General features: G+C 43.2%; 3 protein-coding genes across 7 annotated transcripts in view; 2 read left to right on the plus strand and 1 right to left on the minus strand.

The window, feature by feature from the left end:
• Nucleotides 1-18,723, minus strand: part of AP4B1 (adaptor related protein complex 4 subunit beta 1) — a 29,198-nt gene extending 10,475 nt beyond the window's left edge. The window contains exons 1-2 of the mRNA XM_031457854.2: nt 18,612-18,723; nt 344-435 (exon numbers count right to left, since the gene is read on the minus strand). The gene's annotated coding sequence lies outside the window, so the exon portion shown is untranslated. The remainder of the gene's footprint in view (nt 1-343; nt 436-18,611) is intronic.
• DCLRE1B (DNA cross-link repair 1B) lies at nt 176-6,479 on the plus strand. Of its 2 annotated transcripts, XM_031457855.2 has the most exons (4): nt 176-364; nt 996-1,161; nt 1,499-1,681; nt 4,009-6,479. In XM_031457855.2, the coding sequence occupies exons 1-4, from the start codon at nt 176-178 to the stop codon at nt 5,088-5,090; spliced, it is 1,620 nt and encodes a 539-aa protein (XP_031313715.1). In that variant the 3' UTR covers nt 5,091-6,479. The 2 variants fall into 2 exon arrangements, with proteins under 2 accessions (XP_031313715.1, XP_031313716.1); XM_031457856.2 differs by lacking the exon at nt 1,499-1,681.
• A 1,002-nt stretch (nt 18,724-19,725) lies between the features above and the next one.
• Nucleotides 19,726-25,410, plus strand: part of HIPK1 (homeodomain interacting protein kinase 1) — a 48,186-nt gene continuing 42,501 nt past the window's right edge. For 3 of the 4 annotated variants that reach the window (XM_031457857.2, XM_031457859.2, XM_031457860.2), the window contains exon 1: nt 20,064-20,195. The gene's annotated coding sequence lies outside the window, so the exon portion shown is untranslated. Of the gene's footprint in view, nt 19,791-20,063; nt 20,196-25,410 lie in introns of those variants that run through there. The other variant, XM_031457858.2, reaches the window with a different exon arrangement.

Consider the following 25,410-nt stretch of genomic DNA (forward strand, 5'->3'; position numbering starts at 1 on the left):
CACTTCCTTCTTTCTGCCCAGTCTAGGCACTCATTCCTCTGTTGGGCTGGCTTGTCCTTAGGGTCTCCGGCCCTGTTCTTGCCTCAGCATGACTTTTTCCAGGGCGCTGTTGCAGGAGCCTCACGCAGGGGCTCTCCCATGAAGATCCCACTGGTGACTCTGCAACCCCGCCACCATGAACGGGGTCCTGATCCCTCATACGCCCATCGCCGTGGACTTTTGGAGCCTGCGCCGGGCTAGCTCCGCCCGGCTTTTCTTCTTGTCCCACATGCACTCGGACCACACCGTGGGTCTGTCTAGCACCTGGACCCGGCCGGTCTATTGCTCCCCAATCACTGCTTACCTCTTGCATCGTCACCTACAGGTATGAGGGGCTGGAGTGGCCGTCGAGAGTTGGTCCCGGCATCTGGGTGGGGACTTCCGATCTGTCACAGCCTTGGAGTCACAGAGTAGGGGCCAGGAGGACCGGTTTTTACAAATGCGGGAGTTGTTTGAACCCAGAAATGCATCATTAGCACAGAACAGGAGTGTGTCTTACAACTGGCTGACTTGGGATGTTTCAACGATAAGTTGGGGAGATCTTTCAGTTCAGCCAGGGAAACTTTTCCTACCTTTTTACATAAGCTGGGCCAGTGTTTCCCAAACCTGACTCATAATAAGAATCCACCTAATGTACTGAGTGAAACACAGATTCTCTAGCACCTCCTGCCTCCACCATCTGATTCAGTAGGCATGGCTGGTGCAGGTCCTGGAAATGTGGTTGGAAAAAAAATTTTTAACCAGTGTCCTCTCCAAAAGGGTTATTACGATCAGGAAAGTTTGAGAATTGCTGAGTAGACTTGTTTTTTGAACTCTTTAATTTTAACTTATACAAAGGGTGGGGCAGAGAGTGGAAGGAGGAAGGAAGGATTGGGAATCCCCATTACAGCTTCTGATCCAGGAAGGTATCAGGGAGAGGAGCCTGTGTTCTATGGGATACCCAACTGTTTCCTTAGGTGTCTAAGCAGTGGATCCGAGCCCTGGAGATTGGTGAGAGCCATGTCCTGCCTCTAGATGAAATTGGACGTGAGACCATGACTGTAACCCTTATTGATGCCAATCACTGCCCTGGCTCCGTTATGTTTCTCTTTGAAGGATACTTTGGAACCATCCTCTACACAGGTGGGCTTCTGGAGGGGTCCTCCCCATTTTCCAGCCTACTTTTCTTGAGCAGCGTTAGCTCATAATAGAAGTCTGAAGATCTTCATGCCATATGAGCACGGTGACCCTTTCTCAACTGATTTCCCACCCTTTAAGGGTATAACCTCATAAAGAGTAACGAAAAAACAGGAGCATGATAGAGACATTTCCACAAAGAAGCTCTACTACACTAGTTCATTGCCAAACTCCAGTTTTCCCACAAGCCAGTAAGCAAATGCTCATCTGTTCTTGGAGTTGGGAGAATCTGATCTTCCATACTTTTGCCTGACTCTCTGCCCCCCATATATTCTTCTTCCAGGTGATTTTCGGTACACACCATCCATGCTAAAGGAGCCAGCTCTGAGGCAGGGGAAACAGATCCACACCTTATACCTAGACAATACCAATTGCAATCCAGCCCTGGTTCTTCCTTCCCAACAAGAAGCTACCCGCCAGATTATTGAGCTCATTCGAAAGTACCCACTACATAACATAAAAATTGGTGAGGGGTTTCCTTTCCTTTTTCTCTCACTCAGTTGGAGCTGGTGAATCTAGGTTCTTGGGGAGGGGGGGAGGTTCTCACATCTTTCTTTGTGCACATTTCCTTTTCTCCAAGAAACTTACCCTGACCACCTTATTTAAAATTGTAATCTGCCCGCATCCCTACTCCCACATTCCCAACTCCTGATCCCCTATGTCAATTCAACTTGTCCGTTTTCTCATAGCACTCGTCAACTTCCTATGTACCCCATTTATGTTTTAATATGCTGTTGCTTTGTTGTTGACTGTCTGTCCCACTTCCCCTGCCACACACATACACGCATGCACACACACACACACACATACATACACACAAATTCCTTGAGAGCGTGGATGGAGGTGGGAAGAAGTCTTACGTGTTTGTAGAACAAAGAAGCAGCAACCAGTGTGAGAGGCGCACAGTGGGTGAGGCGGCTGGAAAGGTAGGAGGGCCCAAAGTGCTTGTAAGACATTTTGAACTTGATCCTAAGTGCAACCATATTGAAGGATTTCAAGTAGGAGAGGGACACCATTGTATTTTTATCACCTTACAATATAGTCCATAATTTACATATTTATTGTATTTAGTTTTTATCTGTCTTCCTCTGCTAGAATGTAAGTTCTGTAATAGACAGTCTCTTTGTTTCACTTGTGGATTATCCCAAATGCCTCGATTAATGCCTGAGAGAGGCATTCAATAAATATTTATTATATCAGAGAATGAAATTTATCAGAATGTAGATATTCAAATGAGTGTAGTGCTTGAAATTAGATACATTGAAAAACCATCTGTCTCCTTGTTCTAGTGACTCCACAATAGTCTAAAACATTTTGAGACTCTTGGAATTGTCTTTTGTGATAGTTTATGAAAACCAGTTTTTCTTTTTAAAACTATAATAGATTTAATTCCAAAAGACTTTTTTGATTGTTTCCAAAATTGTAGTAAGTCCACAAAAGGAAAAAGATTTGCCATCATGCTGAATATTTTCAAAGGATATGCCCCAACTCTGAAATGAGTTTCAAAACAGTTTTAAACAAAGGCTTTGAAAAAAAACTGTATGCCTTCCAGAGTGACGACCAAATTGATGGAGAGATATTCCCTCTCAGGGTTGCTTGACTACTCATGAAGAAGTATCGGTCCTCACTCTTCTTGGAGTTTTCAATGCAGAGTTTTCCCAGAGAAGCACAGCTGGGTAGGAGGGTACTATAGTAGCGCTTGGTTAATTTGCAAATATACAGTAAGCCCTTACTATGTACTTAATATTCTGACAGGCAGTGGAATAGAAAGATGAACAAAATATGAGGGTTTACACTCTCATACACACTCATCATAAAGGACCTACGTTTGTGCCCAAAGAGTGAGGTTTTGAACCATGATGGGGAATAAGGTGGATATAAAAGAAATAAAGGTTCTTTGAAGGAGTTCACAGTCTGGTGAAATACACCTTCAGAAAAGGCCTGAGAACAACTATTAAACAGTACCTCCTATATCTGTCACCACAACCATTACCCAAACTCAGTTCTCCATTTCCTTCTGGGTAAGTACTGTTTGGGTTTTCTAATTGGCACTTCTGCTCTCAGCATCTTCTCATCCAGGCCGTGGAATAACACTGCTACCACATTTTTGTCCTGAAGCCCTGCTCTGATCACCTGAATCCTATGATTAGAACTAGCCATTTTCCTGCTTCAGACTCTTCAATGGCTCGCCTTCACTTCCAGAATTAAATCCAAGCTCCCCAGCAGTACATACAAGGCCCCCTAGTATATGGCCCTAGCTCACCTCTCTAGTGCCTTACCAGTTTCTTTGTACCTTAGTAATACGGAAATGACCCCTCTTAAAATGTCCTCTACCATCCTCTTTGCCAGGTTAACTGGGACCCATCGTTTAGCACTTGGCTAGGTTGTCATTTTCAGGAAACTTTCCCTAACTCCATCACTTGGTGCATACTTTTCTGTGCCTTCCTAATACCGTGTGCATGTCTCGAACATGCATTGTTTCTGGGTCCCCTTGTAGATGACACTCCTTGAGGACTGAGGCTTTTTGTTGGTTTTCACAGTGCCTAACACTTGATAGATGCTTTTCTTTGTTGAGCTGAATGAATGAGTATCTTCTGTGTTAAACTCCCTTCTACCCCATCCTCCGTATAGCTCAGCTCAAATGCCACCTCCTTACTGCTATACAATCAGGGAGGCCATAGCCACCATTAATTTTGTGTATTTTTGTTAAATTTTGGTTGATTTATTTGGTTTCCCCAATAGCTTCATTCTCTTCCTTCTCTTCCTTTCCCTCAACCCCTTAACATTATTCAGGACTCTATAGCCTGGGGAAAGAGTCACTGCTGGAGCAGCTGGCCCTGGAGTTTCAGACTTGGGTGGTTTTGAGTCCCCGGCGCCTGGAGTTGGTGCAGCTGCTGGGCCTGGCAGATGTGTTCACGGTGGAGGAGAAGGCTGGCCGCATCCATGCCGTGGACCATATGGAAATCTGCTATTCTGCCATGCTGCGCTGGAACCAGACCCACCCCACCATTGCTATCCTCCCCACCAGTCGGAAAATCTACCGCTCCCACCCCAATATCCACATCATCCCTTACTCTGACCATTCCTCCTACTCTGAGCTGCGTGCCTTTGTCACGGCACTGAAGCCTTGCCAGGTGGTGCCCATTGTCAGTCGACAACCCTGTAGGGACTACTTTCAGGACAGCCTGAGCCCCAGGCTCTCCGTGCCCCTAATTCCAGACTCTGTGCAGCAGTACATGAGTTCCTCCTCTAGAAAACCAAGTTGTCTCTGGCTGTTGTTAGAAAGGAAGCTAAGGAAACTGAGAACCCAGGGTGTCATGTTTGAATCACTTGAGGAAAATGCAGACCACTCTCAAGCTGACCCGGACTCAAAAAAGACCAAGAATGAGAACCTTTCTGGGGACCTTGCAAAGCAGCGCTCCCACCATCCTTTGCAGATCAAGAAACAGTGGTTCCCAGACGTCTGCAGCAAAGAATGGGAGGGGGCAGTCCCTTCCACTGAGTCCCAGAAGACGGGGACTGTATTGACTGCCCCTTCGGGGTTTTCAGTGCACTTAAGGTCTAAAGATGAGGAATTTCTCTCCCTGGAAACTGGAGAGGAAATCGGTGGAGGGCCCTACTTGATAGGCAAGGAAGACAATGAGGACTCAACAGCCACAGGGAACCAGAGAGCCTGGATGGACCAGGATTCTTCCCTGTCTCATAGCAGCAAGGCTGCCTCTCTTCTGGCTCCCGAGGTCAGGGGCCTGGCACTAAAATACCTTCTGACTCCAGTGAAATTTCTCCAGGCAGGGTTCTCTTCCAGGGGCTTTGACCAGCAAGCAGAAAAATACCATAAACTCTTGCCTCAGTACCGACAGGAGAGTATGCAATGACACCTTGTTTGGTCCGACACCAGTTTTGAAGATAGTGGCTGATAGCTTATTTGGAGCCTTACTTTTCTGTGTTGGCAGGATTCTTATGGGCTCACCCTGTAACAAGAGTTCTCAAAACGTGTTCATTGGACTCTTAATGCCTATGGAATCCTTATAATTTTATAAAATTATAGTTTTATAATTGAGTATATTTAAGAAGCACTTTTTTTTCCACTTTTCATTATAACCTCTTTATAGGATTTCTGAGCATATTGCTCTGTGCATTGCAAAGCTGCTTCAAGGATGTGACCTTCCTCTAAAAGTATATAACTTGAGGGGCCTGCCTCCTGTATTGTATTCTTTCTTCTATTTTGAAATGGTTTGTATTACTTGAAGAAAAAAAGAAAGAGGTACTTTTAAAGTTTCTGAGAAGTCGTGCAGTAACTTAATCTGTTTAACTTTGTTTACTCCAGAATTTCTCCACACTTTTTGGACATGCAGTCTTCTGTGACTGCAGAAAGAGAAAAAGTCTGATCAAAAAGGACCAGGTTATTCCCTTTGCTGTTTTGTGTGTTGTGAGCCATTCCCAATGGCCCCTTCTATCTCTTTCTAGATAAAAGTCCCTAGATAGTTCTGTCTTTCAGTTTAGGAGCTGTGGGGCTGGAGGACAAAATGGTGACCCAGGCAGCACATTCCAATCCTGAAGGTCACTGACTTGCTGTGACAGCATCGAAGTCACTTCCTTTCTCTGCGTCTGAGAGGGAACAGGAAGTGATGATCCTTGGAACAGTGGAGAACACCTCTGCCTCCATGACAGTTTGCAGTTTGTGTCCCTGGGGACCTCCCTGGCACAGAGCCAGCTGGGGGATTGGGCACCCCCCCCCCCGCCAGGGCAGTACCTGGAACCCAGCCGAACATTAGGCTTAGGGTACGATGGGCCCCCCAGACGCCGGAAGGCCCCATTTGGCTGCAGTAAGGTTACAAAAGATCAAATGTGCTGCCAGATAGTCCTGATTGTTCACATAGCTGGGATATTTGCTGCCCTCCCCCCTGCCCCAGTATCCTCCCCTCCACCCCTGGGTTGAGTAGGGAGCCAGAGGACACAGCCTGTTTGTTTTAGTATCCAGGGCAGAGACCAAGGAGCCAGCTGGTGGAAGGGGTGGGGGTGTGCAGTGCTGCCCTGTCCTTCTGCTCGCAGCCTGACAAGATGCCAGACCAATAAGCAGGACAGCAGATATCACAGTCTCAGAGACAGGGCACAGGCATGCAGAGCCCGGCACATGGATAAAAACTGTTTCAGAAGGGAGCCTCAAGCCTTTACAATGAAGAAGCCTCTGTTTCTTGTCCAGGAAAAAAAAAAAAAAACGAACTCCACTTCTGAAGATATGAAGAGTTTAGAAAGCAAAATAAGGCCTTCCTCTTGGGCAAGCTGTACACAGCTCTGCTTTGTCAGTGACCTTCGCTGTAAGCCCCGCCGTGGGCCCGCTAGGAGCCAGAGCAGGTGAGGCAGGTGGGGCAGCAGGAAACATGGGCATTGTCCTGGGCTTGAACCTAGGGAACCCTGGGCAAATAGAGATACCCTGATTCAAGAGCAGAGCCTCGCTTTCTCATCTGTGAAACGTACTGAGACACCTACCTCTCCTGATTACCAGGGAGGTTAGTTAATGGGTAAAATTCCTAGCTCAGTGCCTACTACATGGTGAGCATTTTGAGTATTCGTTCTCCTAGCCTCTGGTTCTTTAAAAAGAAATTATTCTCTATATAAAATGAGAAACTCTGGAAAATACATAAAATGTAAAGAAGAAAAATATCAGTTATAATTCCTCTATGTCAGTCCATTGTTTTCTTCTAGTCTTTTTCTGTGGATGTAAATACATTAAATATATAATTTTTTTTCCAAATTGGGGTTATACTGTATGTAGTTTTATATCCTGCATTTTACTTTCTTAATATCTTAAGCATTTTCTCATGTCATTAAATATTATTCAAAATGTTGTATAATTCGCTATCAGATGGGTATACCTTAATTAGATGATTTTCATTTTAGTCAGCATTTTGTATGCCCTTTTCTCACCAATATACATATTACAATAAACATCCTTATGCATATATCATGGTATTTTTGTTTATTTTCATGGAGTAAATTACTGGAAGTGGGACGACTGTTTTAAGTTCCCGATGCAGATTGTGCCTAGTTGCCCTCCAGAAAGATTTCCTTGCCATCCTTTCTGCAGAAGAGGATAGCATTAAAATACCTGAAGAGTCATTAAGTTTAAATGATGCTATAGAATGGTACCTGTGAATACATGGAAAACCATCCTGTGTGCCACGTTAATAAATATTTACTAAGCTGTGTGGGCGAGGCTTAGCCTGACTTCGTCTGGAGCCCCTAACTGTCTCACTTCTGCACTGCCCTAAGGTGGCTGGGAGAGATAAGGTGCTCTTCAGGACAAGGGCCCCAGATGGGTGTTATCTTCCAGCACAAGGGAACCTGTCCAGTCTCAGCACGTGCTGTGTCACACGTATTCCTTGAAGCGGGAGCTATGTGAATTCAGATAGGGCAGTAGAGGCAAAGGGCTTTGAGGAATTTAGTTGTTGGTGGCACGTCTGGGTGTTAAAAATGGGAAGACTCCATGCTATTCTAAACTAAATTTGTCTGGCTTCTTATAATAGAGATTGGCTGTTGTCTGATTTGATTTCTCAAAACTCATAAAATTGCTGCCTTGCATATATTATTAAGAAACCAATTTAATTTATTTTTAGAATCTAAGGATGACCCCATAAATCTATGAAGATCTTGCAATTACGCTTGAAGTTACTGGGAGAAAGGAAGTTCCCTAGAGATCAATTAGTTATTTGTTTCATGATCTGCTGGAAAACTTGTACTTTTCCACAAGGAGACTGACAGCGCCGATTTAAGTCCCTTTAGGAAAGGAGATCAGCCTGGCTGGCCTTGGGGGACCATCTCGTACTCCTGACCCAGACTGCCCTTTGTGGTAGGAAATAGAAGATAAGTGAGTCTGTTTGTTCAAGAAGAGGGATTTAGATCTGGATACTCTATCTCAAGTCCACTCCCAGGGAGACAGTGCTCTCTGCATTCTTGGAGTGGTTCTTAAGCAGGAGAAATTCCATCTGGGGGTCCATGTGCACATATCTTTGATGCTACCACTAGTGAGCAGCTGTCCGTCTGTTACCTGCTTCCCACTTCTCACCATCTCTAACCACCACCACAAGCCGTTTTTGTCTTGGATTCATGGTGCTCCCTGCCTCCCAACCCCTCCTCTGTCTCTTCCTCAGGACATCCCACCTACATCAGTACGGGATGATTCTGCTTGCCCTTAGGATTATCTGTATCTACAACTGCTTGTGGGAGATTCTCATCCTCAGAATAGTAAAGCTTGTCTTTATTTTGACCACAATGCTTTTATTTAGATATACCCTTCCACCTTGACTTTCTCATTCCTGAGTCACTCTCTCTTCTTTGAACACGTCCTTGACCCACTGGATGATAGAAAGTTCCCAAAATCTTGGACTCGGTTCTTTTCCTAAACAGATAGCTTACTGAATCATCTTTCAATCATACAGAACTTCTGACTAGCCTTGGGTTAGTCTTTCCCTTGCAATATACACATATTTAAAACACTATTGTAATATGTTAATTAGCCTTACTGTGGTAATCATTTCATAATATATACATATATCAAATGATCATGTTGTGCACCTTAAACTTACGCAATGTTATATGTCAACTATATCTCAATGAAGCTGGGAAAAAAAGGATTGTAAAATAAATAATTTTAAAAATATAATTTGGGCACACTGGCTTAAATAATATTTTGGACACATTGGGTTAAATAAAATGTTGTCGAAACTAAAAACAAACAAGCAAACAATAACAACAAAAAACCCCATAATTGTATTATAGCCTGCTAACCAGTCCTGACTCCTTCCATCAATTTACAGTAACTTTGGGGAGTGGAGGATGAAGTTTGTCCCCAGTGCTACAACTTCACCCTTACTGTGCTCACTGAAAGGTATTCTTTTAAGGAACCAAGAAAACTGGGTCGAACTCACTCACCCTACTAATAAGGCTCTGTGGAAACAAAGCATCAGGGTGAGACCAGACTCCTGGTCCTTAGGGAGTCAGGGACATAAAGTTTGGAGGAAACCCGCTAAAAGGCTGGAGCACCCAATTCCTAAATTAGGACCAGGGATTCCCCTGCCAACCAACAGTGGTCCAACACCAGCTGGGTGTCCTATAACTCAACTCAATTCTGACACTGTCTACTCAGAGGTTGCATCAGATCACACAGATTAAGGTTTCAGTCTTACAAGACTGCCCTGTACCACTTCAGACGCCAGTCACAAGTCCAGGTTAGCATCTGTGCATCTGCCTGACCATTACAGATGGGAGATTTCAATGACCTCCTTCTTGGTTTCAATTAATTTGCCAGAGCAGCTCACAGAACGCAGAGAGACATTCTACTTACTGGACTGTCAGCTTATTATAAAAGGATGTAACTTAGGAGCAGTCAGAGGGAAGAGACGCATAGGGCAGGGTATGTGGGAAAGGGCAGGAAGGAAGCGCCACGCTCCCCACATCTTGACGTGTTCAATGCCTCCTTCCGATCTCTGTCTTCATTCTGGATGATTTCAACACACTGGCCTCTCAATTTCTTTGATCCACTCATCTCCAAAGACCTTATCTCCTTCTACCTCACCACCCTGTCGTTAACAAAAATTGTACTACATTTGAAATCTCAAATTTAAATCCTCTTTTCTCTCAGCTTATTTGCTACAGTACTTTCATTGCCAATGTTTTACTGTTTATAGCCCTCTCTGAGCATCACTTCCCAAGTTGACTGGACTGCACCCCATGATCCATCAATAGAATTTCACTCCTTTGATCTCTCTTACACAAATTTGCCTTGAAAAACTCCAATTCTGGATAAATATACTATCTATTCACTCTTTGCCTGCACTGGAGCAGCTAGATGTTGTTGAAAAAACTACTTAACAAGGCTGACTGGTTTCATTTCATTTTATTTTATTTATTTCTAAAATCATATTAGATGAACTGTTTTTAATTTTTTGGAGGGAGGAGATAATTAGGTTTGTTTATTTACTTATTCATTTATTCTAGTGGAAGTACTGAGGATTGAACCCAGGACCTCATGCATACTAAGCATGCACTCTACCACTGAGCTATACCCTCCACTGGTTTCATTTTAAATTCAGGATTTCATAAATCAGAATGGCCTCCCATACTGCTGAGCAATACTATTATGTTCCTTTAGTAGGCTTGATTTCCTATTCTCCCTGTCTCTTTGCTTTCCCCTCCCACCCATGTTACCATCTGTCAGTAAATCCTGTTGATTGTACCTTGAAACATGTCCTGAATCTTATTTCCTTTTACTATCTTCACTGTTACCACCCTTGTCCAAGCAACTTCTGTCTCTTGTCTGCATTATTCAATAGCCTCTGTGATGTTCTCCCAGCTTCTAGCATTGTCTCCCTGCCCTCCAAATACACGAGTACAGTCCCCACAGCAGGCATGATATAAATCATATCATGTTGCTGCTCTGCTCAAAGCCTCCAGTGGTTTTCCAGCTCACTCAGAATAAAAACCAAAGTTCTCACAGTGGTCCGAGTGGCCCCCATGATCTGCCCCCTCATCTCCTACTCCCCTCCCACCCTTCACTTACTGCACTCCAGGCACTCTGACCTCCTGCAGTTACTCCAATGTGCCTGGTAAGTGCTCACCTCATTTCCTCCCATCTCCCTACAATCTTTTCCAACCAAGATACCCACATGGTTCCTTCACCGCCTTCAAGGTTTTGCTCAGTGAGGCTGTTCTTCATCATATTTAAAATTACAGCCACCCCTCCTGCCCCTCCCTCTTTTCCTTTCTTTTTCTTTTTCTCCATTGAGCACTTGCCATACTATGTCACTTGCTTATTGAGGTTAGTGTGTGCCTCACTGTATTAGAAGGCAAACTCCAGGACTTTTCTAGGGTCTCTTATTCACAATTTTGTCCCTACTGTCTAGAACATTCAGCAGGTTCTTAATGATAAATACTGGTTGAATGACTAAATGAATGTATCTGGAGGAATGGATGGACTGCACATTCTTTAGGCAATCCTTCCTCAATAAGTACTATTTCTCTCAAACAGGGAAAAGCAGAATTTGTAGCCCTCAAGGAGCTGACAACCATTGACTGCTGAGTTTGCCAGCTACTTTATAAATATGATTTCTATAACTTGCAACTATCCTATTTAGTGCCCATACCTTCCTTCATTCATTTGTTCATTCAACAAATATTTATTGAATGTCCAGTATGTGCCAGACATGTGTTCTAGACATTGGGGATATAAAGTAGAATAAGACAGAAAATGTCCTGCCCTTGTGGAACTTACATTCTAAAGGAGAGAGACAGGCGATATATGTAAATAAGTATCAGAGAGTGATCTGTGTTAAGAAGAAAATAAAACTGGCTAATGGGAGTGGGGAGCAGTTCAGATGTGGGTCAGGGAAGTGCCTCTGTGGAACTGACACTTGAGACCTAAGAGACAAAAAGGACCCGGGCCAGGTGAAGACCTGGGGATGGGATCAGCGCCAAGACCACGTGATGGGAATGAGCTCTGTACCCAAGGATCATCAAGAAGAGCGTGTGTCAGCAGGGGAGAAGGGAGATGAGCTCAGAGAGGGAGGCAGGAGTCAGAGCAGATGTGACCTCCAGGTCAAAGCAAGAACTTTGGGTTTTTGTCTAAGTGTAACGGGAAGCTACTGGAGTGCTTCAGTGTAGGGCAGTGATACTATCTGACACATATTTTTAAAAGCAACAGATGGAGAATGGGGCTAGAATGAGAGGAGGGATGCCAGTGAGGAAGCCCTTGCAGCAGTGAGAGACACTGGTGAGCTGGACTGGGGTTTTGGAGAAAGAGGCTTTACATTGCATTTGGATGTGAATCCACTAGCGTTACCTCCTTAGCACAAGCAGCTGAAGGAAACATACGTTTTCCTTCACCAAAGCTTTCATAAAGGAAACGTGTACTGATGACCATATCTATACCCAAAGATGCCATATAGATACACATATGTGGAGGGGATGAAGAAAAGAAGAAGAAAAAATGAGTGAGGTTATTTTACAATACAAGAATTATGGGAATGTTTTATGAATTAATACTATTTCCTATAATAGGAATGTTTTATAACTATGTGCTTAAGAGGAAAAAAGGGTTTTTTTAATTTTTAAACTTTTTATTGAAGCATAACACAGACATGAAACGTGCACAAATCTAACATGTACAGCTTAATGAATTTTCTTATTATGAGAAATTGAGTATTGTTTCCTGTGCTATAGAGCAGGTCCTGGTTGTTTCTCTAGAAAAAGAAAACATGTTTCACATGTGGAGTCAACACAGGCTTTGGGGTTAGAGGCCACATTACCTAAGAGACTAGGACTCTTAAGTAAAAAAAATTAATTTATTAGAGAATACTTATTTTTTAATTATTTAAATTAGTATGAAGTTTTAACCATAAACTTTTATAGAAAATAACAGTCCTGAATTTTGAATATCTGCATCTTTGAGGAGAGACTGGTAGGATGTAACAGAGAACAGATCATAGTCAAATTCAGTCTGAATTGAGCCTTTCTAGTTTAATTCACCAAGTTGTGACATTTACATCCTTATAGAAGAGCATCTGAATGACTAAGGTAATTTTTGGTTCATGAGACTGCATCGTTGTTCTGCGAGGCTCCTAGTCAATACATGTATAATTAAAGCCTGCACTTTTAATCAAGATAGAACTGAAAAATCTCTATTTATTATTCCATATTTTCTCATATTATAAAATATTCTGTATTTCATTTCTCATAGACTTTCTGATTTCATGGACAGTACCAGTGGAGATGAACAGTAGTGGATTCAGGATATTTTTTGGAAGTAACATTGAAGAACTTTTCTGATAGACAGAAAGAGGGAGGTAAAGAAAAAGTCTTTTCATCTCCATTTTAAGGATGAGGAAAGTGGGGCTCATGAGCACACCCACTGTCACGCCCTAGTAATGAGAAGAGTCGAGATTCTGACCGACTTCAGGCTCCAAAGCCCACACTTTTCTTCTCTACTGGACATCCTGGGAGCACGGAGGTTGGTCAGGCAGTAGCCCTATTTCACATCAGAAAATTTACTCTCTAGGGTTTTAATAGGGCACCTCCTCCAACCCCACCCTCAGTGGAGAGAACCACTTGCTAACCACTTAGTGACAGTTTACAGATTTTATAAAAGCGAGTTTCCAAAAGTAACGATAAAAAATTCAGTTAAATTCACTGCTAAAGATGAAGACTGTTGTTTCGAGGCTTCTTAAACGCTATTCTATAGTTAACTGAATTCTGATGCTTTGAGTAAACCCTCCGTAATTTACTTAGCACATAGTTATTTGTGCCAACCACGTATAAGCAATTGTGTTAGGCAAAGGATACTTCCTTAGGGCCTTTTTGATTTCTGAGTTTGTAGGATTTGTGCAAAATGACTTAGCACAAATAATATTCAGTTATTCAATTCTGAGTTCCTGTCCTGATTCATTGCCCTCTCCCTTGTGGGTCTCTGTGTGCCTTCCCAAAGCATTTGTTTTGGATTGGCTTTTGCATAGAATGGATGATAGGGAGGGATACATGGAATACAGGTGCTAAATGCTTGTGTGGTAGTAAAAGAAAAGGTGAAAAGCTACAGGATGATGGAAGCAGATAATGAGAAATGATGATGATTCAAGGAAAGGGAGAAGAAAGCATTAACCCTTGCTTTTGCAGAATAGTTAGTACATGAAGAAAGTGAGAGATTAGAAGGTTACTTGCAGATAAGGGAAGAAACAGAAATATTCTGTGGGAGGAGGGCTTGAGGAAGAGTAAATATGGGCTTTGTAAGCAGTTAAGGTATTTACTCTTCCCCCAGAATAGTCTCTGGGTTGACCCTTGAAAACTAGGAAAAATAGGGGTTAAGTCTCCTACCCGTTATCTCTAAATCCTACAAACTTCCTATCCTCCTCCTCCTTTTTTTTTTTTAATTGAGGTGAAATTCACATAACATAATTAACCATTTTAAAGTGTACAATTCAGGTGGCATTTAGGGCATTCACAGTGCTGTGCAAAAAGAACTTTCTCTTGTTTCACCTTCCAATTCTTTTATTAAGTTGTATTTGAGTCTTTCTCTTTGCTTCCACAGGCATGGCCTTCCCCCAAACTCTCATTCCACCAAAGCTATCATTTTTGGGGGGATCCAGTCCCCCAAATGTCCTATTCTGGTGCAAAAAGAAAACAAGATTAGCAAGATTTAGACTTGAGAGCAAGCAGGTCAGACTCCTACCTGCAATCACATCATTCAGCCCAGCAACCAAGCCGGCTCTAATGAGGAGATGCTGGGGAGGGAGGGAAGTGTGGGGGCAGTGAGCAGACACAGCCTTCTCACAGTACAGAGAGGGGACCTTCGCGGTGAAATGGAGAGCATCACTCACCTGACTGTCCTGGGTGGATTATCAGCTGGGCGCTTCACTTCTCAGTTTGGAACACCATGCTCTGCTCTGCCCTGCCCTGATTTTAGTTTCTAACCCCAGGGCGCTTTAGCAGCCTAATGCAGACCAGTAACCTCTTCTTGCCCAAAGTGTACTTGGCATACTTAAGAGCGCATGTCCCTTATGTATGATAATATAATGGCATATTTTCTTCTGTTCACATTTTGCATGAAAAATGTACCCAAAGTAGTTATTTAAAAAAAAAAACCCAAAACCAAAAAAACAAAGTACCCTCACTGATGCCCTACTGGAGCATCAAGATGGATATGGTAGCTCCAGGCCTTGTGTCTTCATTCCTTTGTCTTAGTGAAAAGACAGAGGAAGGAGCAAAAGAGTTTCTTCTCTCAAAGTACTGTTTTGCTTTTTGTTTTTTAACAAAAAGAAACAATTTTCCAGAAGCCTCCCAGCAGACTTCCTGTCAAATTTCATCAACCAGAATTGAGTCCTATACCCACTCCTAGACTAATCATTGGCCAAGAGAAATGGAATTACCAGGATTGCTTTAGATCAATTGTGATTTGGGGGGAGAAATTTACCTTCCTTGAAATCAAAGAATCTTCCTTCTCTCTGAACAAAACTGGGATTCTATTTATAGGGAAGAAGTAATATAGGGAATGGTTTATGGCTAAATATGGCAGAGGATGGCTTAATTTTTTACTAAATCATATTTCTTTTCCTCTTGGGCGCACAGCTAGATTGCATCATCTCCTAACCTCTCTGCAGTTAGCAGCATCGACACTCCCGAGTTCCCACCAATGTAACATGTGCAGAAGAGATGTATGTATTTGCTACCTCCAGCTCTAGTCTATAAAAACTTCCTACACAAATTATCCTTATCCCCCCCACCCCTTTTTTAATGTTTAATCTTGTTCGGGGGGCAGGGAAAGGTAATAAAGTTTATTTATTTTTTAACGGAGGTACTGGGGACTGAACCCACGACCTTGTGCCTACTAAGCACGCACTCTAGCACTGAGCTATACCCTTCCCACTACTTCCCTTTTTTTTTCTGGACAGATGCAAAATATCCAGTGGAGAAATCCAAGGCTCCAAGGAATGGTGAAGCTGCAAGAATCTAGACAGAAGTCACCTGAATCCCAGAATGACTTCATGGAGCAGAGCAACCCTCTCATCCCTGGCACTTTGCTTTGGCCACCTAAAATAGACTGATGATGTGAGCAAGCAATAAAACTTATGATTTCTTATAGGATACTTGTGGCCTTGGGTATGATTGCCAACCCTGAATGGATAGTTGGCTTATTTACCCCTTCCTCCAGGGTTGCAAGACTGAGATATCCCCAAGATTTTTCTTTTCAAGACCCCTTCAAGGTGTCTTTAGCAAAGAAAGCTTGAGTAGGAGAATGCAGCAGACATTGTTCATTGCCTATTCAATCAATAGTTAGGGTTAGCCAATTGCTGTAGCAAACAGCCTTCATATCTCAGTGACTTAACACTTGTACTAAGGAATTACTATAGCCCATTATGTAGTATTCTGGCCAGAAATGGATAACCTGAATCTAATTGTGAATGAACATGTGCTAAGGATAAATGACAAGCCTAAAATGAGGAGCACTCTATTATTTAAAAAAAAAAAAGTTTGGATTCTTCAAAAATATCAAAGGCAAAAAAAGGCTAAGGAACTGTTGCAGATTAATGGAGACTAAAGAGACATAACAATATACAATTCTAAACTGGATCTTATACCAGAGGGGAAAAGATGGTGAGAAAGACATTATTGGATTTATTGACAAATTTGGACTCTGGATGGTAGATAAAAGTATTTTATTAATGTTATGTTTCTTGGAATTGGTAATTAAATGTATTGTGTATGTAAGAGAATGTACTTATTCTTAGGATATTCAAGTAGAAAGGGATAAAGAGGCATGATGTATGCAATTTACTTTCAAATGGTCAGAAAAAAATGTGTGTGTAATCGATCTATCTACTGGGCTTAGAATGCAAATGTTAAAGCAACAGGGGTGAAATGTTAATAAGTGAATCTGAGTAAAGGGTATATGGGTGCTCTTTTAATTAATTTTACCATTTTTGTATACATTTGAAATTATTTCCAAATAAAAAGTTTTTTGGAGTCTAGATTAAAAAAAAAATCAGTGAGGATTCACTCCTGTTGGTTCAAAGGATTTTCCCACACTGGGCCTCCTATCCTTTACTTCAGATATTCACTCTCACCTGGTTTTCCCAGTTTTACAACTGTTGGCTTCTACTTGAATTCTCTATTTCCTCTTGGTCCCTTGGATTCACTACTTGTTTGGATAGTTTGCCTAGCTCTTTGACTCGGTTTATCTCAAGACACAGCCTTTTGGTCAGCTTCTCCTATGTGGCCTTGAGCACTGCAGCTCCCTGGCAAGTGACTTCCTGCCTATGACACCTGACTTTAGGCTCCAGACCCTAAAGGGATGACACGCCCTAGACGAGATTTCAATGCTTCCAAGTGACAACAGCTCCAACTCCCTCTCTAGCTGTCCTGACTTTGTCTGGGAGGAAACAGTTTACGTATCTGCCCTCTTCTCTCCATGTTCCCTGCTTGATCAAACCCTCATCATAGTTTTCCTTCTTTCTTTTTTTTCTTTAACGAAGATAGTTTGCAATGTTGCATCAATTTCTGGTATACAGCATAACGTTTAAGTCATACATATACATACATATATTCCTTTTCATATTCTTTTTCATTATAGGGTACTACAAGATACTGAATGTAGTTCCCTGTGCTATACAGTAGAAACTTTTTGTTTATTTTATATATAGCAGTTAGTATCCGCAAATCTCGAAGTCCCAATTTATCCCTTCCCATCCCCTTTCTAATTAAGCTCTCTTTCTCTTGTCTTCTGCCTCTCCAGCCAGCCACCAGTTCTCTCTTTAGAGAGAAGATTCCCTCATATTACCTGTCTGATGAAACCTCTAATAGCTCTTCATTGTCTTTGAAAATCTGACTCAACCTACCTTACTAATTCCAAATCCTGCCACTTCTTGGCTGATTCGTAAGCCACAACAGACCATGCCTTTTCTCCTTTGTATCTTTAATTTCTAACATAGTGCCTGGCATACAGGATACTTAATAGATATGTGTTGAACAGACAAAGGAACTCCAGTTACATTAAACTTTGAAACATCTTTGACCATACCATGTTTAAATATCACCTTCTCTGAAGATCTTCCCTAATTCTGTCATTCAAATCTTACATATGTCTCCATGCGTTTTTTAAAAAAATTTTACTGAAGTATAGTTGATTTACAATGCTAGTTTCAGGTGTACAGCAAAGTCATTCAGTTATACATATACATATTTTTTGTTTTCAGATTCTTTTCCATTATATGTTATTACAAGAAATTGAATATAGTTCCCTGTGCCATACAGTAGGTCCTTGTTGTTTATCTACTTTATAGATAGTAGTATGTGTTTGTTAATCCCCAATCCCTCCATGCATTTTTTTTTCTCACTAGACTGTAAGCTCTCTGAGGGAAAAGACCATGTCTTATTCATTTTGCTTCTGATCCAGTGTCTAGCAGAGTGCCTGGCATCAAGAAGGCACACAATTGGTTGGGTGGATGAATGAATAATGTTAAGAGAGGGGAAAATACTAGATTTTAAGAAGGTCTCTATGTAGTGAGACACTCTGACGAAATGACCTAAGAACAACGAAGACAGACATCAACAATTATAAATAAGGTACAAGAAGTAAATTAAGTAGTCAAGTGATGATGCAGAACTGAGCACCTAGAATAAAGTGGGGGTCAATCAGGAAAGGCTCCCTAAAGTGGAATTTTGAGATGTGTTTGAAAAGAAGAAAGGGACAGAACTTGGGAGAGTAGGAGCTTAGAAGCCTGTCACAAGAGTTGGGTAGAACCAGGGTATGGTAAGCAATTAGCATCTTTGAAGCCTGCTTTTCCAGCAGGGTATGTTCCACCCCAGAGCACTAGTTCTGGCTTTTCCCTTGCTCCACAGGCACACATGCTCACCTGCTCTCCATGTTGTGATGTTTCCCAGGTCAGCCCAGTGTAGGACTTTATGTTCTCTAAGTTCCTGTGAAAATAAGCAAACAAAACTGTCCTGTGGGATTGAACACTTTTGCTAACCCAGGTCCTCTAGGGAAATAAACTTCCCTGTTCCCAATAAAATAGAATCATTCCCAGTGCTAAACAAAGGGAGAAACCCAAAGGTGGTATGACCATTTTAGCATATCTTCACAAAAATGATCTCTTTGATCCCAAGAGGTCAAAGATATATGAATGAGATCTGAGAAATATAACTTGATAGCAGAATCTTATCTTAAACACATGTTCCCTCTCCTTAAAGAGTATGTGCAGATATCCATGGTGCTGCACAGCCACTTTCTAGGGCTCAGATCCTTGCTGCTTCTAGCACCTGCAGGATGGGAAAAAAATTAATATACTGCTTATAAAACTTTCCCACTTGAGGAATCAGAGTCTTTTACTCAGTGAGTGGCATGTCTGAAGTCTTCCAGAATCTCTTGGCCCTGGGAGATTGCAACTGTCTTTCTTATTAGGATAACCTAGTTTTCAAGCAGTGTCTTACTTTTTTTCAGAATGTTGTGTGCCCAACGCATTCCATTTCCTGAATACCTGGCTTTACTATCTCCTGGTAGACGCAAGAAAATTATGGTAGTATAAGCTCACTGCAGGTTTTGAGGGGTTGGGTTCAGAGCACTGCTACTCTTTCTCACCTCCTAATACAAACCCAGGGCCCCAAGGCGGCAATGGGAGAGTACCCTAAGGGGGCTTCTAATGTGCTTGGAGGCTTAAGGATCCCAAACGCGGCTGTCACTCAGCTAGACCGTCTCCGGAAGGCAACGAAACATTAAAGCCTAAACCTAGGTGATTTTTCACCAGCAGGGGGCTTCCCGGGAAGGCACTGCCTCCCCGCGCGCTGCCCAATCTCTGGGGGTGTCACACTAGCGGCTGGTGATGTCACACTGGCGGGGATGACATTTTAAAGCTGGACCCCACACTGCCACCAAGCACCTTTAAATCACCGCGAAGTCGACCGTGCGGAGGGGGCGGGGAATCCGACCCCCGCCCTCGATCCACGCTGGCTCCCCACGGAGGCCCACCCACTCCCAGTCCCATCAGTACTATGCGTTCGTCTTAACCCACCGGCTCTCCGGCACTTCCGCCTCAGTAGGTGTCATGGCGCGGGGCGGGGGACTAGTTCCCGCGAGGCGGGGCCGGCCGGATAGGGGCGGCTGCTCGGCGCTCAGCTCGTCGGGTCTGGCGACAACGGCGGCTGCGGAGCAAGGGGCCGGGTGGTGGCCCCGGACGGCAGCGGGAGGCCGAGGCGGGAGCGCGCGGGGCTGAGGCGGCGGCGGCGGCGGCGGCGAGGGGCCGGGCGGCGGAGCGGGCGGGAGGCTGAGGGGGCTCCCCCCGCGGGACGGGCGCGGGGACGGCTCCGGGGGGCAGGGGCCGGGGCCCGGGCCGGCTCGCGCGGGGGGTATGATGACCCGGCGGCGGGGCCCCGGATCTCGTCTCCTCCGCCGCCTCCTCACGGCAGCCCCAGCTCGCGGCTGAGAACCAGACACACCGGCGGTGAGTTGCGGCGGGCGGGCGGGCAGGGGCCGCGGCGGGGAGCGACCTCTCATAGACTCCCCGAGGAGGGGCTGGGCCGGCTGCGGGCTCTCCGGGTCGCCCGGCCTGCGGGGGGCGCCTCCTTCAGCGGCCCCCACCTGGGACCCGGCCGCTCCCGGCTGCGGAGAGGATGGCGTTCCCAGGAAAGTGGGGAGGCTCGGGGTTTGTTTTCGGGGCAACTCCCCCAGTCTCCTGCCACTTCTTTCCTGGGCGTGTTGTTGTCCTTAGATGACAGGGGGCCGCTTGGCGTCTCCTCGCCCCGCCAGTTTTTTCCCGGCTGTCGTGGCGGGTTCCCAGTGTGGCTGGTGCGTGTAGATTTCACAGCCCCTCTTAGCGCCATGGTTTTCGGTTATTTGTGCTGTTGGGGACCAGGAAGCGGTGTCTGGAGAGGACGGCGGCGGTGGGGTGGGTGTGGAAGCCTTCTCATCCTCTTCGCTCCTGTTCTTTAATCGTTAGGTTTGTAAATTGTAATGATGGTTGGAGACTACGTGGGACCGGCCCACCTAGTGTACATCTGTGCAAGGCAGATCTAGAGGTCTGGCTCAAAGGGAAACTTTTGCTGTCTGTCGCCACTTTTCCAAAGCTTTCGTTTAAAAAAAAAGGGGGGGGGGTGAGGAAACAACCAAAACTCTTGGGTAAGCCCTCCCCGCCCCCCCCGCCCCCTCAGTTCACAGGTTTGTGGGAAAGAGGCTCTTTTTGTGCCTAGCAACCAAGACCTGGGGCTCGGTTTCCAGGAGCGCTGGTGTAACCTCCAGTTTGTTGTGGTGACAAACCGTGAGCTTTGGCCTGTGTTTATGCTGGGCGCGCTTTCTTTCCTGTTAAGGTGGGGGCAGGAGGAGGGGCTAGAGAAGGGGAAAAAAACAACCCCAAGTTCCAGTGTGTCTTTCCTCCACTTAAACCACTGACTCAGTTGTAGATACTCATTTTGAGGCAGCCCTAGATGCTTTTTCTTAGTGACACTTTAGGAATTTTCAATAATTGCATCAAAATATTAGTTTCGACCATAGACTCTTGTGCCCAATCTGTCCTTTATCTTATTTGTTTCCTAGTAACTGATGAAAACAGCAGCATGGCTGACTGCTTCTGATGAAGAGGGGTTAAATTAAGTGGCTGATGCCCTCAACAAAACCTACAATTTTGCTCTTGTTTGTGTAAAGCTATTTTTGATTCCTGGTCTGTAGTGTTTTGGTTTTTTTCTTAAGATTATAGAGAATGCATATCATTACTAGCTCTTTTCGTTTGTAGGTCTAAGGCTTTCTGTAAAACGTTTAAAAATCTAGCAAGTCATTTTATCTAATAGTTGTTAATTCAGCTGGTGATTTTGTATATACATGTAATCATCTCAGGGTTCAGTGTTGGAAAAAGACTGCTATGATGGTATGATGGGGGTTATCATTGACTTTAAAATACTGTTCCTGGCTTGAAGGATATTTTGGTAAAGTACTTGTGGTTGGAACTGGAGGCAGCCAAGCCAGTAAAGAGCAGCAGACGAGTGAAATGGTGAATAAGATCTTGTAAATATACTGCCTCTGGTTAGTAAGTACTACTTTTGCTGGTGATAGCTTCATGAATAGTTCATCCTGTCTTTGGACATTGTAGTTTTATGGGTTGCAAAGCAAGCACATTGGTAACTTGAGGTTTAAAACCAAACTGGGACTCTCTCCTAAAAGAAAAGAAGATAATCTCAAGGTTCACAATTCTCTGGAAAACAGAATTCTTTTATTCTGTGGTTTTGTTTTCATAAGCACAGTTTAGTCAGTGGTTGGGTTAGTAGAAATTAGTGAGCCAAACCTGTCCTATAAGCTTCTTACACTTGGAACTTGTGCAACTTGTTGTTAGTTACATATTGTAACTGGTCCTTTTGTAATTTGAAGTAATTTTGCAAAGATGAACTTCCTTATCTGCCCTTTTATTTTCATTTTCATGACTATATAAAGCAATCCTTTTTTTCAAAGTTGCAATTATTAATTCCTCCCCAGTTTCTTTCTTTACATTTCATGCCATTCTGAACACAAGTCATCAAAATAATTTTTCTATCATACCACTTCAACAATCACTGATTTGCTTTTCGGTTCCTTTTTTGTTTTTGTTTTTTGTTCCTAATCTCCCAGCTTCCTAAATGCCTATGTATTTTGGTAGAGCATAATTTGACACTTAAAAAAAAAATTACATCCTGTTTTTGTATTTTTCTTTTTTGTGTGTCATATCACCTCAGCAACATTCTGAGTTCTTTGAAGATAGGAAAACTTATGTGTATTTCTTTTGGATTCTTCAAGGGCACCTGGTACAGTGCTTTCCCACTGTGCTTAATGAAAAAGAATCAGAAACCCTGAATCATTTGCCAACAGTACTACTCACCAGCTCTGTGTGAAACTTATTTGACTTTCTTGTGTCTACTGTTTTTCATCTTGGAATTAGGGGGTTTTAGAATCTCTTAAGATACATTTTAGCTGTAAGAATCCCTGTACTTTTTTGCCAATATATCTTCTGCTCCAATCAAATACATCTTACTCTAAACATGTTTCAGTTTTCCACATCCCCTGATATACTGGCAGAAGTTATCTCATTCATCTGTAAGTGCTGCTTCTACCTTCCCTCTGCCAAACTGTTGTTACCTTACTTAAGTCTTGTTTTCCTTAGGCCTTTTCTGGCTGATCTGAACAGGTCCTCTCTTAGTGTTTTTGTTTCATATTGACCTATCCTTTGTTAATTTGTCACTTTTCTTATGCTGGAAACTCCTCGAGATATAATTTTCTTTATTCTAAACTTTATACACCTTGTAGACTGTCCTGTGCACATGCTAAGAAAGTACCATTTTACCAGACACAGAAGCGCCTGTTTTTCTTTTGTTCTGTTGCTGTAGATTAGTCATTCCAAATAAATCTAAGAGAACTGTTGAAATTTAGGGGAAAAACATCCTGCCTAGGGAAAGCACCCCTCAGCCAGTGTACCAAAATATTACAAAATTGGTTAAAATGGCTGGAAATTATATAGAATTGTAGAGTTACTCCTTTGTCAACTAAGGCTACATTTTCCACACCCTGTTTTTGCGAACTAGTTGGGGAACTGGCTTGTTTCACTTGGTTCCATATGAAGGAAGTGCTACAGGAAAGAGGGTGGGGGACTTTGATTCAAGTGCTGTCCTTAGAGTTTCAAGCTTATTTTTTCCTTCTGGATCGCTATACTTAGAAAGGTGGTCTCTTGTAGACAAGAGACTCTAATTTCTATCTTGACATGTGAGCATTTCTCTAATTTAAGTCAGGCTGACTTCTGAGGTTCCTTTACATGCATGTGTGGAGAAGTAATGTGATCCTGTTATAGTCATTCATTTTAGCAAACGTTTGACACATGCTGTATGCCAGCCGTTGTGATGAATGCTGGTAATACACACACACACACGAAAAATACCTACTCTGCCATCTAGAATTACCCTCAGAGAACTGGCAGTTTTGAAGTCAACTTGTAAATAAATAATTACAAATAGTCATACTTAGAATAAAATTCAGAGTGGCCTGCAAGTCAGTATGTGATCTGGCCCTTGTCTGCCTCTTTGGGCCCTGCTTCTACTATATTTTCCCTTGTTTGATTCCATCCATACTGGTCTCTTTTTCAAATAGGCCAAGAATGTATCTTGGCACTATTTCTTTTGCTGAAATGGCCCCTTCTTGTCAAGTAGGTCTCAGCTTTAAGTGCCACCATCCTACAGTGCCTTCCCTGACCACCAAATCCAGAGTATCTCTCATCCTCCCACCATCTCTATCATATCACTGTGTTTGTTTTCATTATAACCTTTATCACTAGCTGCTGTTTTCTTGGGTGAGGGGACGTGTTTGTCTCCCCAATAGAAAGTAAACTCCAGAAGATAAAGGATCTTGTCCATCTGGAACACCATTGCTATCACTGGGCTCTAGAACAGTGCCAGGCAGACATACTGGGTGCTCGGTGTAAGTTAAATGAATAAATGAAATCAGTAAGCACAAGTGTGGTAAGTGCTAGGAAGTAGTAGAGGATGCTGTGGGTGCCTTTATCAGGAACCTTAGCCTAGTACAAGCTGGTCTGGAGAAAGCTTCCCTAGGTGTGTTTGTCAGCGTAGGGCTGACTAAACAGTAATCTAGCTGAAGGAAAATCGTTTTTCTCTCATGTAACAGCCTGAACTAAATGTTCCAGGTCGAAGTGAGCGCTCCTGGTGGGCAGCTCTACGTGATCATTCAGGCTTCCATGTTCTTTCCATCTGGCTGCTCTGCCATCCCTTGGGTGTTATCTCATGGTGGAAACTGGGTCTCTATGGGTTCCTGCTGGTGGAAAGGGAAAGGAACACCAAAGGCTGGTACATCACTTTCTGTTGGAGAGAGATGGCTAAATGTAGTCTAATCGCGTGCCTGGGATGGAGGGAGTAGATTTTGATCCAGACCAACGGCCTGTGTGCTGCACTGAAAAAGTAAGCTGTAGGCAGAGGCCAAAAGGATAAGTAGTGGTTAGAAGAAGCGAAGGCTTAGACGGTAAAATGAGGTTCTGAGAGAGGACATTCTATGTGAAGGAACTGAAGCGGAGAAATCAAGGCCTACTCTAGACCCAGAGACATTTAGTACCACTGAAAGAGAGAGTGCCTGGGGGAGAAAGACTAAAAAAACAATCAGAGTTGAGATCTTACAAAGTCTGACAATGCAAGTTAGAGACTTTGGACTTTATCCTAAGGTTGTAAATGGGGGAATAGTTATACATTTTTAAAAGCTTCAGTTGTTAAGGTGAAGAATGAATTGGGAGAAGGGAGCTTAAAAAGGAGCTTGAGTGTACCAGGTGAGGGAGACAAGTTAGGCTATTGAAGTAAATAGTCCGGGATTGTGCGGTAAGGGTGGAATGAGAAGAGATTTGGTGTTCCAGTGAAAGCATTACCCAACCTTAGCTTCCTTTATTTTTACACAATGTGTGTTCTTATTTACCCACTTTAATGATATGCATACGCTTTATATATCACTGTGATGGAAAATATGTACATCTGTGTACATGTCAGTCAAGGACAAGTGCTAGAGGAAGAAATCAATATACAGTACTGATTTTAGGTTATTTAGGTCACCAATTGTTTAATTGATCAAAAGGGCAAAGATGTCACCAAGCAGAAGCAGTAGAAATTTGTTTTTGTTGTGTCAGGGGGAAAGAGGAAAGTTACTAAAGACTA

The sequence above is a fragment of the Camelus dromedarius genome, chromosome 9, assembly GCF_036321535.1.
Source record: "Camelus dromedarius isolate mCamDro1 chromosome 9, mCamDro1.pat, whole genome shotgun sequence".
Lineage (NCBI taxonomy): Eukaryota > Metazoa > Chordata > Mammalia > Artiodactyla > Camelidae > Camelus > Camelus dromedarius.